The sequence below is a fragment of the Centroberyx affinis genome, unplaced genomic scaffold, assembly GCF_046629955.1.
Source record: "Centroberyx affinis isolate AG114_WGS23_722 - 3 ecotype Tasmania unplaced genomic scaffold, CSIRO-AGI_Caff_v1 ptg002258l_1, whole genome shotgun sequence".
Taxonomy (NCBI): domain Eukaryota; kingdom Metazoa; phylum Chordata; class Actinopteri; order Beryciformes; family Berycidae; genus Centroberyx; species Centroberyx affinis.
In genome coordinates this window covers 17,639-38,443 of record NW_027280547.1, presented here as the reverse complement: position 1 = coordinate 38,443, position 20,805 = coordinate 17,639, and the positions used below count along the sequence as shown (strand labels likewise).

The 20,805-nt window shown below is 48.0% G+C and overlaps 1 protein-coding gene across 6 annotated transcripts in view; it reads right to left on the bottom strand.

Moving 5' to 3' along the window:
* The window catches only part of arhgap23a (Rho GTPase activating protein 23a), a 54,071-nt gene that overhangs the window by 16,187 nt on the left and 17,079 nt on the right, over positions 1-20,805 (bottom strand). For 4 of the 6 annotated variants that reach the window (XM_071532841.1, XM_071532842.1, XM_071532845.1 and 1 more), the window contains exons 2-7: positions 11,177-11,380; positions 7,465-7,489; positions 6,727-6,819; positions 4,996-5,074; positions 4,123-4,177; positions 771-2,433 (exon numbers count right to left, since the gene is read on the bottom strand). In XM_071532841.1, coding sequence (XP_071388942.1) covers positions 771-2,433; positions 4,123-4,177; positions 4,996-5,074; positions 6,727-6,819; positions 7,465-7,489; positions 11,177-11,380 — 2,119 coding nt within the window. Of the gene's footprint in view, positions 1-770; positions 2,434-3,042; positions 3,350-4,122; positions 4,178-4,995; positions 5,075-6,726; positions 6,820-7,464; positions 7,490-11,176; positions 11,381-13,572; positions 13,670-20,805 lie in introns of those variants that run through there. The other 2 variants (XM_071532844.1, XM_071532847.1) reach the window with 2 other exon arrangements.

Genomic DNA, 20,805 nt, shown 5'->3' with positions numbered 1-20,805 from the left:
GCTGCTGCAAACCTTTTTATGAGAATGAGGAACTTTCATAGGATTTTGCTGTTTCCATTCAGCTTTTCTAATTCAATACATCAGAATTCGCAAAAAAAATGAAAACCCAGATAAATTAATCCTATACTGGAAAAAATAAATAAATTAAGAAAATTAATCAAACTGATGAGAAATTTCAGATGGTGACAGGCAGACATACTACAGCAATTACGGTACATTTCTATTACTCTCTCACTCACTCACACACACAAACACACACACACACACACAGACAGGAAGTCAGAGTCCACCTCATTTCCTCAGCGTGGTGAGGTGACCTTAGAGACAGACTGAGGAGCAGGCAGGCGGATTAGTGAACTCCCATCAGATATGATTCAGTCAAACTACTAATACTGTCTGCAACAACTGTGGGAAGTGCCAGCGCTACCCAACGCAGACATAAACACACACACACACACACACACACACACACCAACAGATTCTCAATGAGAGAATGGAAACAGAATCGGAGAAGAGCCTCGAGCCTGTGCAGACAGACAAGGAGGAAATTAAGGACACACACATTCCCCAAACTCTCATAATTGTGTCTGAATTATAGCTTTGTATTTCCTTTCAGCTAAGCTTTCACTAACATTCAATAAACACTCAATACGGATTACGCTTGGGATGGAAGCGATGAAATCTGAAGGTCAGTTGGTGTTTTTTTGGAGAGGGGATTAAGGTGAGAAGGAGGAGGGACACCGGGTGAATCTTGGAAGATCCTTGCTTACCTATGAAGGGGATGGAGGCCAGCGAGTCATCCTCTATGGGAAGGGGGGCTAGGTTGCCGTTTGGTTTGCGCGGGGCTCCGTCTCCTGCGGGCCGAGGGGCCGCCGCCGAGTCCTGGGGTTCTGGAGAAAACAAGGGGGCCTCCAGGCCATCCATGGGCAGCGCGTAGTGGGGATGGCGCATGCCGTGGGCGTTCCTCCGCCCCGTGGGAGGTTTCTGCCTCAGCACCACCTCCTGGGTCTGCGCCACCAGCTCCGCCTGCGCCTCCACCGACCCTCTTTCCCTCTCGTGGTTGGTGGGCCTGTACGCTCTGTCCTGGGGTTCGGGTGTGGTGGAGGCCAAGGGGGAAGCGGTAGAGGCGGTGGAGGGGACAGGGGCGGCCTCCGGGGGGCTGGTTTTGGGGGTCGGGTTCCAGTTGAGGTGAGGGCCAGAGTACGAAGGGTCCCTGAAAGAGTGGGCCTGCTGCATGATGCGGCCCGTCTTGCGGTAAAAAGAGGGGCTGTAGCTGCGGTAGCCCACTGGCTGGTCGTCCATGCTCTGTCCGGGGGGCAGCCGCCTGCTCTGGGGGGCTGCCTGCTGGGGCTGGGGCTGGGGCTGGGGCTGGGGCTGGGAGTGGGCCTGTGTGTGGGCTTGGGGATGGTGTTTAGGATGCGACTGCGTGTGTCGCGATGTCGGAGGAGCCTGCGCGGCACCGTAATGGCTCCCCTGCCTCGGGTAAGCTTCAGTCCTAGGTGGCGGCTGGGGAGCCTGCTGGTGCCAGGAGGGCCTCTCGAAGCGAGGTGAGACCAGTCCGGCCGCCGGATGGTCCAGCGTCTCTAAGGAACGGCCGTAGCGATCGTACTGGGCCAGCAGGTTCTCAGAGCGCGTTCGGGCGTAGTTGAAGGCAGGCTGGCCTCTGTCCGGGGCCCCCTCCCAATCTACATAGGACCAATAGGGGTCTCCGTGGGGCCCCGGTCCTGACTGCTGTAGCAGCAGCAGTGTGTCCTGGGAGGCACTGTGCAGCCAGCCGCCTGTCCGCTGGTGCTGCCTCCTCGTCTCACTAAGCCGGTCCTGAGAGTAGCTGCGGTGGCGGGTCTGCATGCTGCGTCCTGAGCGCTCAGGCAGCTGGCTGTAGTACCAGTCAGAGAGGGCCTGCTGGCAGCGCTCAGTGCGGCCGTGGCTGAGCTGGGGCGGGGGCGGGGGCGGGCTGGTCCAGGCCAGGCTGGACTTCCGTGGCTGAGCCTGGGAGGAGCTGGCAGTGTTGTGGTTGGGGTAGTGGACTTGCAGCGGGCTGGACAGAAGACCTCCCGACGAGGAAGAAGAAGAGTAGGAGCGCCCCCTGGTCTGGCCCTGAGGCTGCTGGCTGGTCATACCGTACTGGATCTCCTCTGTGCGGTGGGCGGGGCTGCTGTGACCCACGCCCCCCGGCTCTCCCGCCCGCCCTTCCTGCCAGCTGGCCGGGCTGCCCACGCCGGAGCGGTTGTCCAGAGGTGAAGAGGGGCTGGAGGAGCCTGGCCAGCGACTCCAGTTATCCAGCTGGTTTTGGCCCATGGGGGCGGGCGGGGGGGCTCCAGCGGGGGGCTGGGTCTTGGTGCGTGGGTAACAGAGGGGAGGCGGTGTCGGGAGGTTCTGGGCTCCCCCTGAGTAAGGCTCGTTGCCCCTCAGGTAGGCATCCTGGGAGTATGCCTGGGAGAGAGGGAGAGGGAGAGGTGAGACACATGACAGGAAGAAAGGTTACAGAAATGGCTGACTGTGACTGGCAGCACAGAGAGATAAGCCAAATCAAAATATGCTCTGTCATAAATAAATTTGAGAACACAGACGACAACACAGACCATAACCATAACTCAATAACATGGCTTCACACTGCACTACATTACACAACAAGCCTTACTGTGGATCTGTCTCCCTCAGCTCAGCCCCTTTGCCACAGTTTGTCCCTCGGGCCTCAGCTCTCAACACAAACACAGCTAGCTAGCAAACTACATGAAGAAGCAACTGCCTTGAGCAAAAGCCACAGCACTGCACAGCACCCAGCTGCAAATGCATATGTCGACAGCAATGTCCTATATACAGTACATATATATGCGCACTGTGCTGCTTAAAATAGTATTCATTATAAATAACAAGCACGTAATTAACTGATCGCAATGAACATCTTAAGCACCGCTCACAAACTCCAACTCAAATTTCTAACTCCAAAACAACAAAAATTAACTTGCTAACAATCCTTTCACCACTCCCATAGCTAGGCTACATAAAGGCAAATCACAAAGACAATTTGAGAAGCTTTACCTAATTGATCTAGGCCGTCCGACAGAATCAGGAGCCCTTCCTCAGACAGTAATAAGCTTGCAGTCACCACAAACAGACAGAGAGGAAGAGCAGAGGACAGGACAGGAGACGTATCCTCAAAACACTGTTTACCCCCCAACACTGACACACTCCTGTTGCTGGGACCCGGCACTCTCTTTATGTTCCTCTCTCCCTCTTTCAAGTACACTCGATCTCCTGCTTTTTTTCCTCTTGCCTTTCTCCTACGCTTGCTATCTGTTGATCCTCTTGTTTTCTCCTTTCTCCAATCCTTCCAAACTCCCTCTCTCCTCCCTCTCTCTCTCTCTCTCTCTCTCTCCCTCCCTCACTCCACCCTGTGGGAGGGAGGAAGGAGGCGTAGCACTGGTGATGTCATGCTAGGAATGCAGTAGATACAGGCGTAGCAGCGAGGGGAGGGGGTGTCAGGACAGAGGAGTGGGTACAGTGTGAAGGGATGGCAGTATATTTGAATGGAGAAGCAAGTTTGGGTTCCCTTGGTAGGGATAGTGATGTGTCTGGATGTGTGAGAGAGAGATCACTCGAATCTGGTGATCTGCTCTAACTCAGTTTGTATGAAGAGACTGTATGTCGGCGCGTTTACTCCCAGTTCAAGGGAGAGGCGAGGGATGAGCTATGCATGTCTGATCATGTGAGTAGTGAGTGTGGAGCAATTGGACTGAAGAAAATGTGTCGCGCATGGGTGTGTGAGCGAGCGCGAAGCTGCTTTTCAACTTAAGCTCCGACAGGCAGGATAGTGGCTTAGAATGAATGTGTGTTGTAATCTAAACACAGAGCACAGAGCCTCTGAGTCATTCCACAGTCATTCTCTCAAAATCTCCACATTCTTGGAGAATGACAGGGACAATCCTGGTTGAACTCTGCAAACAAGCGCAGTGGAATATATACCGTTTCTTGCGTTATGCTAAACAATTTCAATTTAATATAAAATAAAAAGCATCTGTGCTTGCACATGGCTTGTATCTAAGCGTGTATGTGTAAGCTGTGTGTGGTGTTTGGTGTTTTTGTGTTAAGGTGTATAAAAAATCTCATGCTCACACTTACCAGCTGCAGCACATCTTCATCTTTTGGCATAATGGAGAGCTCCAACACACTCTCACTGCAGGATATAGGGGGTGCAAGGAGGAAGGAGAGAAAGAGCAGAGATAAAGGAGAGGGAGGGAAAGACAGAGAGGTTATAAGGAGGTACAGATCCACCAGGAAGTAGTGTACACACATCCAAAATCCTGAGCAGATGCTGGATATAAAAGGCAACACACTGAAACAGACGCTGTATTAATCCTCTCTTAGTGGTTTATTTAGCGACAGTTTGACCTCTACTAACCAAAGCATCTGCCCTGCTGGAGTGTCCTTGAACAAGACATTGAAACTCTAGCTCCAGCGGCACTGTAGCTGATCCTGACCGCTGACCTCCCTGTGGGATTTGGGGGTCTAAGACAGGGCCAACAAGCCTTCAACTGAAGGGTGTAAATATTATTAAGACTACTATTTCCTTGTGTGATTTTAAAAATCTACAAACCACTTATTTGTACAGAGAAAAGGTCATGGATGTCATGGAGTTTGAATATTGAGATATTTCAATTCTAAGATTCAAAACTGCTATCAATCGAAGGGGGCTTGGCCTTTTTTAGTGTTCAAGCACTTATCAATCCAGTGTGTGGGAACCATTTTTTTTTTTTACAAGCAACCAGTTCCATCATTTGAGCATCACAGTATTCGGCTTTGGGACCAGATAGGTAACGCTGTAGCACGTGTGGGAAAAGTACACTGTTTCAGGCTCTTCCTTTTAACATGTAAAAACTTACATAAGATACTGTGTGTGTCATACATGTGATGAGCATGCAAAGAAAAAGCAAACACGCGGTCAGTACATAAACACACCGAAGGCACCAAGCGCTGACACACTGTAGGTCTTACCTGTTCTGGATGAGGGCGATCACCTGCGAGTACGTCTTTCCTAGAACACTCTCTCCGTTCACTTTCACCAGACGATCCCCTGCAACACACATACATGTTGTCACGCACACTCAAAACTGCATGCAGTGTATCAAGCGGCACACTGGACAACATACACACAAGCTTAATTGATGCCATCCCCCATGTTGACCCCATGACTTCCACCCCATCACCCCCCACCAGACACACAGGCCTCCAGCAAAGACGTCAGCAGACACACATTTCATATTACTAGTGCAATGCCTGCTCAAAACATGCCTGTTCGGAACGGGCCGATTGCTTGGCCTCCGGTATTTCTCGAGAACCACTCATCCAAACAACTTCTCACTCGACACTGCGCTTCCAGTCGCTTGCTTTGAGCCCCGCTGCTGCACAGAGCGTTGTTCGCTTGTTTATTCAAAGTTCATTAATATTGAACGTGTCGCATGTCCAATCCGACACTGCACGTCCTTGGGTCCCCAGCAATACACCCGCCAAGTGTGAAGTAGATCGGACGAACGGTTCTCGAGATATGCAAAGGACACACACACAGACAGAGATTCCTTGCTTTATAGTATGATGATGAGAGAATGGCTTAGGTTAAGAAGTATGGGGGGGATGGACATAGTGGCTATCACACATTTACTACAGATTCCTCCTTTAATATGTTCTTTATTCTTGCTCTGATGTCCAAGGTGTGTCTAAATGAAACCTATTGTCAAAATTTCAAGCTTAATATCTGGATTGGGTGTCAGTTGGGTGTAGCAAGGTGTGGCACTCGCCGTACCTCAGCCGAAGCGAGTCCAAATACGACCTTTCCAGTTTTTATCATTATAATGGAGAGCAAAGATCAAGGAGAATCTCTAGAAACTGATTGGGAGGCCATATCTAAAGTGATCTCCCTAAACTGATAATTTATCACACTGACCAAATAATAATATCATCAGTTATTTGTCCCCAGAATATTAGTCAAAGTCAAAGGTTTCAAAGTTTTGCTGGCAAATGATATTATATGCAGGGACTTTGCCATACCTTAGGGTTTAGTGAAGCGACACCCCAGGCAAAGGAGTTATTTGACTATGTGTTCAAAGTACGTATGTATTCATAAGGACTTCATGGATGAAGCCAGACACAAGATGAAACATATGTAATGGGTGTACAGCATGCGTGTCTGTGTGTCTGTGTGTCTGTGTGTGTGTCTGTGTCTGTGTGTGTGTCTGTGTGTGCGTGCTGGCATGTGATATTCTGGATGCGACGGCTTGTGTTTAACTGTGTCGCTGCTTTGCACGAAGTACTGGTTTGGTTTGGCCGGGCCGCTAGGAGTGGAATGCTGCCTTGCTAAGGCAGCAAGACACAACAGGAAAACTTAAGTAGCTCTGTCACATTCATGTGCACTTGAGAATTTGATTCGTCATACTGGTATTATAGCGCCATCTGTTTTGGTATCGCCAACAGAAACGTTAAAACAACTAAATCCCCGTCTCTAATGAGGGAAGGAGAGAGTCTTTGCAGAATCTAATATTTGCATTAATGAGAGAGAATGACCGAGATGGAAAAGCCGATTTGTTACTCTTGGCTAATCCCCCCTCTCTACATCTCTGATATCACTGTGCATCCGTTCACATCTGCAGCGTCACATGACTAGTGCTCTTCCCCATAGATTTCCATTGCAAATCAGCATGTGCACATTCCTGCACCATATGCTCCCTTTACCTGTGCACAGTCCCGCCTGGTGGGCCGGACCTCTTTCTCTCACATTCTTCACAAATATAGTGTCCATCGGCTCCAGTCGACTTCTCTGATACCCTGAGTGACAAAAGACAGAAAAACACAAACCCAAAGATCACTCAGGGAGACAACATGACAAACTGTAAAAGAACAACATTGTAGACAAAACTCTGTATAGTTTTCTGTCTCTTACACCAGCATTTTAGAAATTAAAATTTAAGTTGCTCCGGGACAAGAACAGTGTTTAAGGTAAATTTAAGGCTTTTTTTTAAAATTAAAAGCCATTGACTAGGTTTTATCCCTGTGTGTATGATTGTGTTTGTGTGTGTGTGCATTCGTGCATGTGAGCGTTCTGGTGGGAAGATTCTCAATGTGATATGTGTATATGTACACATATATGTAGATGTGTATATGTATACTTTCTTATCGTGATATATATTTTTATGGTGAGTTTGCACTACTTTTGTATGCGTTTTATTTTTTTGTAAAGCACAATGTTTCCTGTTTATTAAATGTGCTATATAAATGAAGTTTGCCTCGACATAGTGGCACTTTAGATGTAGTGCTGCATAGTGTCCTGCAGGGGGCGCAGTGTGGCTGCAGAGTAGAGGAGACAGGAGGGAATAGAGGAGGTCCCGGTCCATTACATCACTCTTAACCCGTTCTACACTACACATTTAATTTGTTGACTGAAGAGAGAAGGGGGGCAGAAGGAACACTTACCCTTTCCATTCCCGTTCTCCTCATCCTGCAAAGACACAAACAGAGACAGAGAGAGTTATTAATCACATTCAGGTTGAAGACAGTCCTTCACCTCTTTCACACACACACAACCTGGGAATATTACAGTACACTGATCCAGGTTCATTCCATGTAGGAGGCACTGATTCCTCGTACATGGGAAAGACCTATGGGCTGGCACCTTATAACATCATCAGCAGCAGATGTGTTTACGCTCTGTGTTCAGCGTGGCGGATGACATGATGCTCCAGACGCACAGCAACACGGTTTAAACACTGAACTTTTGTTTGATCCAGGTCTCAACCCTGATCTCGACCTGGGTCTTTTTTGCTGGGTCGACATGACCCTTTCACAATAACGGCCAACCTGCGTATTTCCCGGGTCACTAGTCCAGTGTGTAAGTAGTGGATCTGAGGTGGCTGGGGGTGGTGAGTATAAACTGGGGAAGACTTGATATCTAGATCTCCCTCAATTCCTCTGTGGGGGTTCAAACTATTTATGTCATTTTAACCCTGCAGTGATTATTTTTTTTACAAGCTTCCTCGAGTGCCGGTGACTTCACTGGCATCCCGAGCCAAACCTCTGAGACAAACCTGTTCCTTTTTATGAGTTTTTAAATGTCAGAGTACAGTTCAACACAGAGACTGACTTTCAGGTTAGACAGTCTGCGGCTAATGATGATGTCATACGTCACAGACTGAAACGCAAACGCACGGAGTCGCCTGCAGCAGGAGGACAAGGGCAGCGGTGAGAGTGTCCTGCGAGGGTGATTTGATAGTTATACTCTGTCTGAACACCTCCACACACACACACACACACACACACAGTCACACACACACACGCGTGTACTAAGCTGAGTGGACAGTTTGGGGTTAGTGGCATGGTGGGCTGACTGCTGCCTGGCTTTAGGCTGCGCTGAGTGGGCTCATTCCTGGCTCTGCGGACAATGGCGGGGGGTTTAGAGGCAGAGAAAGGAGAGCTGCCGACCCCAGAATAGAGCGAGGAGCTCGGGACGCTCCGGCCACATCCGGGTCCAGAGGGGAGACAGTGGCGGTGACATGGGGAGGTGGGGAAAGGCTATCTGGGTCACGTACTGTACAGTGTGGGCCACAGTGTAAACCTGCACAGTTTACAGCAGCGAGTGAGGAGTATTTACACTTACAAACCTCGCCATCTGCACATTATACAGATACTGTGACTGATACTGATAATAAAAAAAAGATCTTTTAAATTGTGGCCATGGAAATATATGTTTCAAATCTCCAAGCAAATACAGGGTGTCTGTAAGTTAAATCGAGTTAAATTTCAGACTTTTTAAGATCTTTTTAATCCAGTTATAATGAAATATGACAATTTTTTCCACTTAAGAAATGTGAAAATGAAAACAATTGTAGAACAATTGTGCACCAAGAAACCGCAACATTTTAAAGACCTCTGACACTGAATTTAAGAGTTAAAATGCTATATTTCACTGTGTTCACAGCCTTTAGTTTTGACAGACAGTTTACAGGCTCTCACTTCCGACTACTTCCATCTTCACAGAAAGCACCTTCAGGCAGACTAGACTGCTTCTTTTTTGGCTGGCAGTCAATGAGAGAGTCTTACATCCAGACTGATATCTTTTTTTCTGCCAGAGGCTTACTTCTTATTGATGGTCACTTTACCATTTTGCACTAGTGTACTGCATTTGTTTACTTTGTTTTGTTGTGGATAGCTCTAGGCTCAAGAATTTCATAGCTAGCAGTACCTGCTTCTCGCTGTTTTGTTATGCTTATGACAATAAAGAACCTTGAACCTTGATTTAGGCTCTTGGTAAGCTACAGATAGCGGTGTGAGATCCAGATGTGTCTTTAAATGAGTAAAAAACAACTTTGTTTAGCAGGTGCTCCTGTTTCACACATGTTCACACTGTAGCATTGTAATATTGTAATTTTAGAAAGTTGGACACTTGCAAAATGAATCCCCTGCCTCTATGCTTTAGCTGACAAGGGTTTCTATAGGCTTGAATAGCATATGCACTACCTTCCTTCCTTCTCCATTATCTTTGGTTTAGATAATATAATTTAAGACATTTTAAGACTTTCAGGACCTGCAGACACCATGAAATTAGTGTCCAATTGAGTCATGCACCCCACAGGCCTCTGATAATGGGACACTATGTGGGTAATTTGGGAGATTTTCACGAAGCCTCTTCAAATAAGGAGGGCAGCTCTGTGGCTCCGATTGTCCCACCGCACCATGTGACCCCCAGGCAGAGGAGACGAGGACAGAACCGGGGCCAAAGGCCAGCAGTGGGCCCATTGTCCTGGGATGTCCTGGTACAGCCGGGCCCCCGGCGAGTGGTACCAGGCTAAGACAACAGATCTCATTGAGCCTGTGTTCCTATGTGCAGCTGCTGCTGGGTTGGGGTGAGGATGGTGGGGTGGTGTAACAATAATAGGGGCCTTGTTTCAGCTGGCTGACCCCACCCCAACGCCCCACAGCCCTCAATTTCACATCTGTAGTCGTTTGCCCCCACACCTCAAAGAGCTAAATAATCGCTCACTGACATGGAGGCTTATTCCAAGACTCCAGAACAATCTTGAATTCACTGAGGCTACAAATGAGGCTTGTGATATGATGCTGAAAAACAATGGGAAGGAGTAACAGGTTTTTCGTGGGTAATTAGAAGGATAAAAGACCTACTAGTTGGATTCTCTCTCCATAGACAATAATGTACAGGTAGCCCAGCTTTCCACTCCTCTTTTCCCTTCAAACCAGTCTGTCTGGCAGGTATGGAGAGGTTGTGCATCACCTGAACTACTTCTCATTGTATTCTTCGAAACGTGTCATTCCGCTGCTCACACCAATGAGGAGTCCATGTCTTTATATCGTCTCCTAATCTTATTGACTTGCACAAATCCCCTCCTTTAATAACCCCTTTAATAGGCTTGGTTTGCTCAGTCCTTTGTCGTTAATCAGCTGGGCATGTTTTCTCCCTTTCTACTGTATGTGTTTTTGCCCAGCTCAGCCCCACTGACCCTCGGCTACAATATGATTGGTTTACCTCTGAGCTCTGATTGGCTCCATCTTAGAGCTCTGCTGCTAAAGCATGCTGTCTACAGATTTCAGCAAGTTCAACTTACAGCTTTTTAAAACCATTTTTAATGCCAGCTAGAATAAAATTAAAACCATTTTTGCCACAAAATTACACATGAAAGATGAGAAAAAACAGTAGACCTATCACAATATGGTTCAGCGTGAGTGGACTTTCAATCCAAACAGAGATGCCATTTAGAAAATTGACACCTACTTACAAAATGCCACATGCATGACATGAATGTACAGCATGTTTACGGGTTATTATTAAAGCTGTGCCTCATAACACCTTCCTGTGTTTGAAATAGTTCTGTTTTTCAATAGAATTGTCTGTTTTTTAAAATACTGATTGATAAAATTTCAGGTAGCAACATTTTTCCAAAATGGATATATTGTGCTTTGGAATGAAATCTTTCATATGGCACCAAAGACGTAGCACTCTGAGAAAACTAAATTTTTAAGACCTCTGAAACGACATATAAGACCTAAAGGCAACATTCAACTGTATTTAACACCTTTAAAGGCCTTGAATATAGCTAACTCAAGTTAAGACACTTTCAGCCTTGTCAAGGACCTGTAGTGTGTATCCGACCGGCTTGGAGCTTGCTGGTCTCACCTTGAGGTTTGTGTGCAGGGCGGACTCTGGAGGGTAGACGATGAAGTGGCGCAACGTGAAGCCGAAACCCTGGGAGTTCTTGTGGAGGACCAGCGTCCGGGGGCCCTGCCAGCCCACGCCGCCCCCCTCCCTTCCCGGCCCGGCCGCCATCGCCGGCCGAGGGTTGTCACCGGCTGAGGAGAGACCATCCCTCCGCCCCTTACCCTGTGGACACAGACAGAGAGCAACACAGATGAGATTCGGGTCAATTTGTACCATTTCTAGATTCGATTAGATGAAAATTGAATGATCCCCAGGGGCAAAATGGGTCATCGCAGCAGCAGAGGACAGAAAATAGCAAAGAATAAGACAAATGAGACTGAGGATAGTACAAGTAATTCACTGAACAAGGTGAAAATAATACAGAGGATAATTAAATAAAGATACAGCGTCCTTACAGACAGATTTGCAGGTCGAAGCGGATGTGCAAGTGAGCAAATGTGCATTGATAGCTATTCCTATTATGGGAGAACACAAATAAATAAATGTGTACAGGCGGGCAAATATACCCTGAAGCTATTCACATGATCAGATTTACATGTGAACCTATGTACAGAAGTATGTGCAGAGCGTGCATATGCACATTGTTAGCTATCACCTTGAATCACTGAATATCGGTTAATCAGCTGATCACGAGTTCTAATAATGAGAATCTACTGCATATTCCCATGGTTAACAACAATGGTGGCGAACAAATAATTCAGTTTTCCAGATGCAACACTTTACGATTCCCTGGAGCTGCAAAGTGCCATTCTAAACTCAGACTCCAGACTGAAAGACATCAACCTCCGGACTGCTGGGTATTACATTAACAACTTCCCCATGAACGTCTTATTTCTGTCCTGAATGCAGCCAGCAGACCCAGGCGAGCCCCGCATGGCACCCTGCACCAGAACAATAGTCCATAAACATGCTTGGGGGGGTCCGTTATCAGGAAGGGCCCACATCTAGACGGGGCAAAGGGGCATCTGGGAGAGGCGGTCGGGAATGCGGAGGATTTTAACACACAACTTAATTCAGCTGTGACCGCGCTGACCTCAGTCTTATCACAGCAAAAGGGCCAGGAGGGGATCTGAACTCAGAAAGAGAGTAAAGACTTGAAGGCAAGAATTCCTCTCTAAATATCTCATTCCTGAAGCCGGGTAAATACGCCCCGCTTAGCTCACCTGACAGACACACGTGAGAACTATCACCCTCATGCTGCCCCAACGACCCACATCTGTCAGTCAAACACAACCACCTGACCAAACAGGCGGGAAAGAGGAGCAGGAGGAGGAGGAGGAGGAGGAGGAGGGGAAAATCCTCACAGGTCAAGTCTGCTGTGGCACAGTTACACAGCAAATGCACCGTTCACATGAAGGTTTCTCTGTGGAACTGCTATGACTTCTGTCTTCCTGACTTAAAGGAATACATCAAGGTTTTGGGAGATTGGCCCGTTGGTCAGCTTAATCAAAGTCATCCATGTGTCCCTGGTAGATAATTTTAACACTTTAGCATACACTATGTTGACTGATAGAAGCATTATCTCAAAAGTGAGAAAATGAGAACTTGTCGCAGCTTTAAAGCTAAACGGTAAATAATCTTAAATGATATGCGGCTAAGTCTGACAGTTGTGTGGGAGTTTGGTCAAATTCACACAGTATTATCTAAAAATAACGTACTGTTTTGAACTACCAGGGATCTACAGGCCATATAATAAAAACCAGAACTTTTTTATTACTAAAAGGTCAGTCTTCATACTCAATAATAATACCAGTTACCTACTATCACTCAATATAGTGAATGCTAAAGTGTTAGCATGGAGAACCGGAGCCAATGATCTACCGGGGACACATGGATGACTTTGGTGTCTATGTTCTCATCACTGAACGTGTAAGTTGACCAATCTCCCCAAAACTCTGTGTATCTCTTCAAATGCTGTGAACTAGGCTGCGTGTGTGTGTGTGTGTGCCTGTATGTGTGTGTGCGTTTAATGCTAGTGGGACAAAGGTGAACATGTCTGACCTGCAGCAGTGACCCCCAAATGCACACCCTATGTCTCACTTCCTGCCCCACCCCCCTCTCACATGCAAACACACACTGAGATATAGCAGACCCATATGCTAGTCTCCCCCCTGCACACACACACACATATACACGGGCACACACACACACACAAACACACACTTGACCTGGCAGGCCCATAACGCGGCCACACAACAACAGGAAGTGGCAGGCTGGAGGCAGGAAGCGCGGTGGCGTTGCGGGGCGGGAGAACCAGACGCTCACATCTCCTATAAATAACACCACCGAGGCCGAGCTCTCACTCCGCAGCTCCCTCACTCCCTCTCTCTTTCCTTCCATTCTCCTTCACTCACCTCTCCTCCCTTCCACCTCGTCTTCCTCCATCACCACACGGATTCTCGCAATGGAAATCCGGCTGCGCTGCACTTTTACCACGCATTTTCTGACACTTCTCCTTTCCGCGCCGTCCAGGAAAAAAAAATATGTTTCACACAGAATACAGAATTTGTTAAGAGATATCTTTCAAAATGGACCAAAACATGTATTCGTACATGTAGATTACATACTTTTAAAATATATTTTGAGTTTGGCTATAGGTGCAGAGATGCTGTCAACGCACAGGAGAAACAGTGTCCAAAATATATTTTGATTGAATGTCATCTATATGTATAAATACATGTTTTTGCTATTTATTTTCTGTATATTTTGAAAGATATCACTAAGCATATCTGAATGAAGTGTATTTTTTGCAGACTGGGATACATAAATCCCTGTGAAGCTCCAATCCTGGTGATGCAGCCCAGCAGTCTAAACAATAAAATAACCCCTTTACTACTTTCTCAAAGAGGCAGGCAGAGAGGCCTATAATGTGGGATGAGGGCAGTAAAAAAGAAGTGCGTGGGGAAGGAGGAGCGTTCGGGGTGTCAAATTAAAAACGATAAAGAAAACGAAAGGCAGAGAGGATAAGAAAAGAGAGGAAATGAAAGAGGGTGAAAGGAGGAAGAGACGGAGTGAATTCCTCCGAGGGAGCGGTTTGGCTTGGGCATGTTGAGACACACACTGTAACTGGCAGAGGAGGGAGGAGGGTACAGAGAGGAGAGCGATAGAGAGAGAGCGAATGAGTGAATGAGAGGAGGAGGAGGAGGAGGAGGAGGAGGAGGAAGAGGGGGAGGGGGAGGAGTGTCGGGCCCCAGCGAGGGACAGGCTCCAGCACGCCGGTTTCGACCGCATGGCCCCTCCCGGCGCTGGGAATACCAAACCCTGTGATTACCCAAAACACACAGGGTCTGACTGGGTTTGTGAGCCAGCGCCGTTTCCCCACTCGGCCGGTCTGGAGCGAGTGGGATGAGCGTTTTCCTGCCCGGGTCGAGTCTACAATTGCCCTCGAACCCCCGACCAACGTCTCTCTCATACCTGTCCCTCCAGATTTCCCCATTTACTCGTCTGATCTCTCCTTCTGTCTGTTACCGTTTTTAGTTTTCACCCTAGAGGGGAAACAGATTCAGATTTTGCTGACATACACTCGCCTCCCCGGTCGGTTGGACACTCAGTTTAACCAACAAGGCACTTGGAAAATTCTTTCTGTGGGTTACGGTCTAAACTCGACTTCCTATGGAGGCTCACCAGCTCTCTTAAGACACAGACAAGGGAAACCTCTCTCTTGCTAGACAGAGAAAGGAAGACATTTGGTATTTCCTATTTCTCCTAATTGAATTTCTATTATAAGTCCTTTGACACTCCGTCAGCCTGAAATCTGGACACATTCTCATACGAAGGTGATAATAATCATGATTCACCTCTTATTATCTTTCAGACAATACGGAGCCCTGAGGGACACCGCCGATGATTTCATTAAAAGCTCATTAAAATGCCACACGGGGGGAACGACTGCCTTTGAATATGCAGAATAGCATGTAAGACGGCACGACAGCTTCCTGCTTCCAGTGGGTGTTTAGCGGGCGATGTGGTGTGTGGCACCACATGTGCTTTTACAACGCACACACGCAGTAGCAAGCTCTCCCCTGTGGATATTTCATCTTCCTGATTTCAATTAGAGAGCGTATCATTAAGACGCATGACTGAAAAGGCAGAAAAACAAGTCGGCCAAAAGAGAGCGCATGACGTAATGGTGCCACCTCACCAAAGCTGACAGGGTTACAATGCAGAAAGTCAAATCTCCAACAGCAGATTTTTGTTTGACTCTGCAAGTGGCTGAGAAATTGCACTGCCAAAAGGTAGAACTGGACAAAGTATTTTTAAATATAAAAATGTAAAAAGCTACATAGGTGTCAGTGATGAATTCAATCTTATTTTTAAATCTGGAAAACTGGATTTTGTGGACATAAGAAGCTTTTCTAGGACATGATGATATGACTAACAGTGTCATGCAGCAGTAATCATCACTATCAGTGTATCTGCAGTATGTGACGGTTCAAATCTGTCCTCACTGAGGTATACAGCAGTATGGAGGAATGCAGCGGCTGCCGGGACCCTGGCTGCTGCTAAACCCCAGCAGAGCAGAACAATGCTCTTTCAAACAGCTGAGAGCTGCAACCTGTTTGAAAAGTGGAGCTTTACAGAGGTTACAAATGCTGACGAGCATTTAATCCAGGGAGCCACTGTCTGCACCGGCCGCCCCGAGCCCGGGCAGAGAGAGCAGGACGAGAGGGGACAGCAGAGGAACAGTGAAAATATAAACCATCTCATATCTGACCCTGGTGGTAAATCCTGGATGGGTCTGACTCACCGGCCACATCACGGGCACGCTCCAGCACCTCTGCACGTCTAAATGCATCCTGTCCCAGATGAAAGACAGGCATGATCTGCGTCTGAATATCCTGAACGCCCTGCTGCTTTGCCTCAACACTCATCACCAAAACACCTTATAAACACAACCTGCCTTTCATAGTCGAGGAACAGACACACACTCAGAACAAACAGCCGCGTACCTAGCACAAGTTCAAAAACACCTCCCTGCAATTTACATAACCAGACCATATATTGTCTATGTAAGCGCGCGTGTGTGTGTGTGTGTGTGTGAGTATGCGCGCACACACATTTGTTTCTGTATGAACGCGTGTGTACTCAGAAACAAGTTTGACCCCTTCGTCAGATGAACCAGGCCAACAGTTGGTGATGCAATGTCAGTTAAACAGGGTTTTCTGCTTGTGCAGGGCTGAAGAGTACACTAAGGAGCAAAACATGCTGTACTTCCTTGTCTAACAGAAACTTAGCCTACAGCCAGTGTTTCCTGTAGGACTGTTTTTTATAGATGTGGGGGGTAATTTTGGCCCTGAGACCCCGGTTCTATCTCCCCATTCCTGGATCAACTCCAGTAGGTGTTGCAGTTTAAGGGTGGCTCTTATTTGGATTTTTATCTAATTATTTATGGACAATTGTCCTGTTTTTTTGTTTTGATTTTTTGAGGCGGACTGAGCAATAAAGGCCTGATGATGTCATTGTATGTACCTCTTTTTTTAAGCTGTGGAGGCATTTTTCCAGATGTGGGGGGTCACACCGCAGCTAAATGAATGAAACCCGCAAAGCTCGAACAATAAACACTCACCATTTAAGTGACCATATCCATGACTTCAACACTGACTGGACTGAACAACAGCAGCCACATCAACCGACAGACAAAGATCAAAATCACAGACGGATTATCTGACATAGAGGTTATTGGTATGTATGGGTGAGTGTTTGTACAGCAACACACTGGGCAACTTTACAGTGGCATCATCAGTCATGGATGGTGGCACCTAACTGCCGCTGCCATTCTGACTCACTTCCAACTAATGTCTCTCTCTCTCTCTCTCTCTTTCTGTGTAACAAACACACCTCCCTTAACTGCAAAAAAAAAAAACCCTGTGTACAGTGTATGTTTGCCCCAGCTGTGTGCGTACAGCCTGTCTCGCTCCTTCCCCCACGCTCACATTCCTGATTCTGGCATTTCTTAACTGTGTCAATGAGAGGAGAGAGAGAGGGGGGGGGGGGTGGGTGGGGAAGAGAGAAAAAAAACGAATTAACATGCCACATAAACACACACACACTAAAATGACAGCATATGGGTGAGCAATGCCCTGAATTCTGGGTGCTTGGGGGGGGGGGGGGGGGGGGGGGTGCACAATCCACGCACTCCCACATCTTAACACCCCCCCACCCACCCCACCTCTCTCTCAAAGTGGCACTTAACAGCCCCCTTCATCTGTCTTTAGCTGCTAATTAGAAAGCCCTCAGAGGAAGAAAGAGTCAATATGCCACAAATATCCACAGAGGAAAACAGCGGTAGCAGTTTGTTAATGATTGCCGCTTCAGCCCCACATTCCTCGAAGCACTGGCACACAGAAAACCTCATCTTTTTAATTGGCAGAATAGAGTTTACCCTCGTTTTTAGGGTAAGGTTAATCTTTTCTTTGCAGAAATTCATAGTATACATCACAGTAAGTAGTGTCAAACTCATGGCAGTTATATGAGGAAAGGGTCTTTTAAGGAATAAAATAAATTTTTGTTTGTATTGGTGGCTGTTTGCTTTATGATGATGACTCACTGTAAGTCATAGGTTATCCACCGTTTTGTTTACCGCTACACCGCTGAATACAAGGATATCCGGAGATGCTAAGTGGACTGAGAAGCCTCTTGCTGATTCAGGCGTCTCTGCATCGGTTTCTCTCACATACTTCCCATCACATAGAAAAGCTGCCAAACTCCCAGTAAATGTGAGCCTGATATAAAATAAGCAACAGTGTCTGGGTTTACAGACTAAAAAACGCCTCATGTATCCACCTCAGTTACAATCCAAAACAGAACTGGCCTGCTGGCGATACAACTTTCTGGTTCGAAACTTTGAAAGATTTAATCGGTTCGTCTCGATGGTCGAAAGGTTTGAAACAATGGCTCTGGTCACATACATACTTTTCTGACATGCGTAGCTGAATCATCCCACGTACGACTGCAGGACTATGTTCCGCTGAGGCCGCTGTTTAAAGAACGAACCACAGAAAGAACCACAGAAGTGCAAATACTGCGAACTGCATCTTCCATCTCGGTATGTAAAACGCAGGATTATTCAACTACCGGTGTGTCAACAAAGTGTAAGCATGAATGTAAAACAGTTTGTTTGGAAGCTTCGATCAGAAAGATTCACTCAAAATGATGAAATATTCTGAATGGGACCATAGCCAAGAAACACAAAGGCATTAAAAGGTGCTAAAGGTCATGTAACTGGGACCCCTCATGTCAAGCTACCACAGTGACAGACATGACAAAAGGGGGGGGGGGGGGTGTGATGGGTGACCTCTCCTTACCCTGGGCTGGTGGGAGCGCTGGCCGTGCCCGCTGCCGACGGGCATGGCGGGCGGCGGGGGTGTCGGTGTGGCGGGGCCCGCGGCGCTGCGCAGCACCGCCAGCCAGATACAGCGAGGTTCGGGGGAGCTGCAGTCCACCCCCACCGGGTTCTGAAAGCACCAGTCGGACCCGGCCGGCGCGGGGCACGGGAGCATAGCGGCGGGCATCGGGGCGCGGGGTTCGCTCAGATCCGCATCGTTCACCGCCCTCATGGGGCACGCACACACTCAGGGTGGGTAACTCAGTTGGGTAATAGCTCGACACAAAAGAAGATACAGGGCAGAAGATACAATCGAGCCAGGAGATGATGGCTGGTTGTTACTGGAGCGCGTTAATCCTCCTCTGGGATCCTCCGGTTAGTCGGTCAGAGTCCGCAGGCGCAGCACAGTCACTCTTCCCCTCTCTTGGCTCCGCTCCATCGCTGCCGCCGACCCAAGTCTCCAGAAAAGTATCCGTGATTTTAATCCCACAAGTTCCACATCACAGTCTATCGCTCCTGACCTCCGAGGGCGCAGAGGGAATTAGCTCTCCGGGGGAAGGGGGGTGGGTGGGTGGGTCGGGGGGGCTGACACACACACTCACGAGAACACACACTCACACTCACACTCTCACAGGGGGGTTCATTCCAGAGGAAGCAGAAGGCAGGCAGACTCCCTGGGCAAGCAGATGGAGGAGTGTGTGTGGCGCATGGAGCCGCCGGTGGCACAGAGGTAGGTCTGGTTTCACTACAGACAGACACAGAGGACAACTGACAGCGTCTCTCCCGCCGGTGTCCAGTGATGTTCTGCATACAAAGCCACTCTGTCCACCCCCCGAAAACACACACTACTGTCCCAGGGGGCTGGATCCTCTGTCTCTCCTCCCTCACACTCCCCCTCTCTCTCGCTCTCTCTCTCGCTTTCTCTCTCTTTCTTCTGCCACTCTCTCTAACCCTCCCTGTCTCCCTCTCCCTCTCTTTCTCTCTCTCTCACTTCTCTTTTCCAAACTCCGACTCTCTCTCTCTCTCTCTCTCTCTCTCTCTCTCAGCAAGCATCAACTATTCATCCCTCGTTGTGTCTCTCTCCTTCACTCTTTTGCTTTCTCTTTCTTCCTTCTTTGTGTTTTTGTTGCATCAATCCTTCTCCAAATAATCAGTTCCTCCAGCAACATTCCAGTCCGTCCCTCCAAATGAACCGGTCCGACAGAGCATCAGAAAACAAACGGCGTGCTGTATGGTACACTGGAACTCAGCAGTCTAATCCAGAAAAAAAAAAAAAAACTGGACATCACTGAGACCCGCAGTAGTGGCGGGAGTGGTGGGGAGGGGGGGGGCTGGCTCTAGTAGTTAATAGTCCAAATGGAGATATCTCCTGCAGGCTGCTGCTGATAGGCTAAATCCACTGTAGATCTCCTCTGAACTGTATGTAGAGGAAGGCTGGCGGTGGCACGTGTGCTGCATGTGTGTGAAAGAGACAGACACAGTGACAAGGCTATGATCCCTGCACTAAACTCCACAAAAGCCGCCTCCCCTCCGCTCAGGGGGGAGGCAGGAGGGAGGGGGGCAAAAAAAAAAAAAAAAAAAAGAGAAAAAGAGGCCAATTTCCAACACAAAGAGAAAAGAAAACATTTGCCTCGCCACTGTCTCCGCCGCTGTTTCTCTCTCTCTCTCTCTCTCTCTCTCTCTCTCTCTCCTTTGCTTAGGACTTGAGAGAAAAAACACAAAGGAGAGAGGATGATAGGGAGAAAACAAAATAAGAAAGAGACAAGAGAAGAGGAATGACAGCAGATAGAAGGGAAACAAAAAACACAGGAGAGCAACAGGCGTCCACCTCGCTGGAAATGCTCTACCGGCCTTGGCGGCTCAAAATAAAACTGCTGGATGTCAGTGTGACCTCTGCACCAAACACATACTCTCTTTCTCACACACACACACACACACACACACACACACACTCATATTCACAGAATCCACCAATACAGCGGTACAGTGACACCTACACACCATGCCACTAAATCAGTCAGAGACGTGCCCCCCCCCCACCCGCCCCGCCCCACCGGTCGCCCACTCAGCAGAGTTCTCACCAAACAGCCGGACGTCCAGGGTGCGTGTGAGAGCGGCAGGCAGGTGACCATGTTGCTGACTGACTGACTCTCCTCTGCCGCCGCCGCCGCTCCGCTCGTCAAGTGTCAGCGCGCCGCACGTCCGTTACCAACGAGGTTAGACAGGTTTCACCTGCCACACACCGGGGCAAGTACCGACTCGA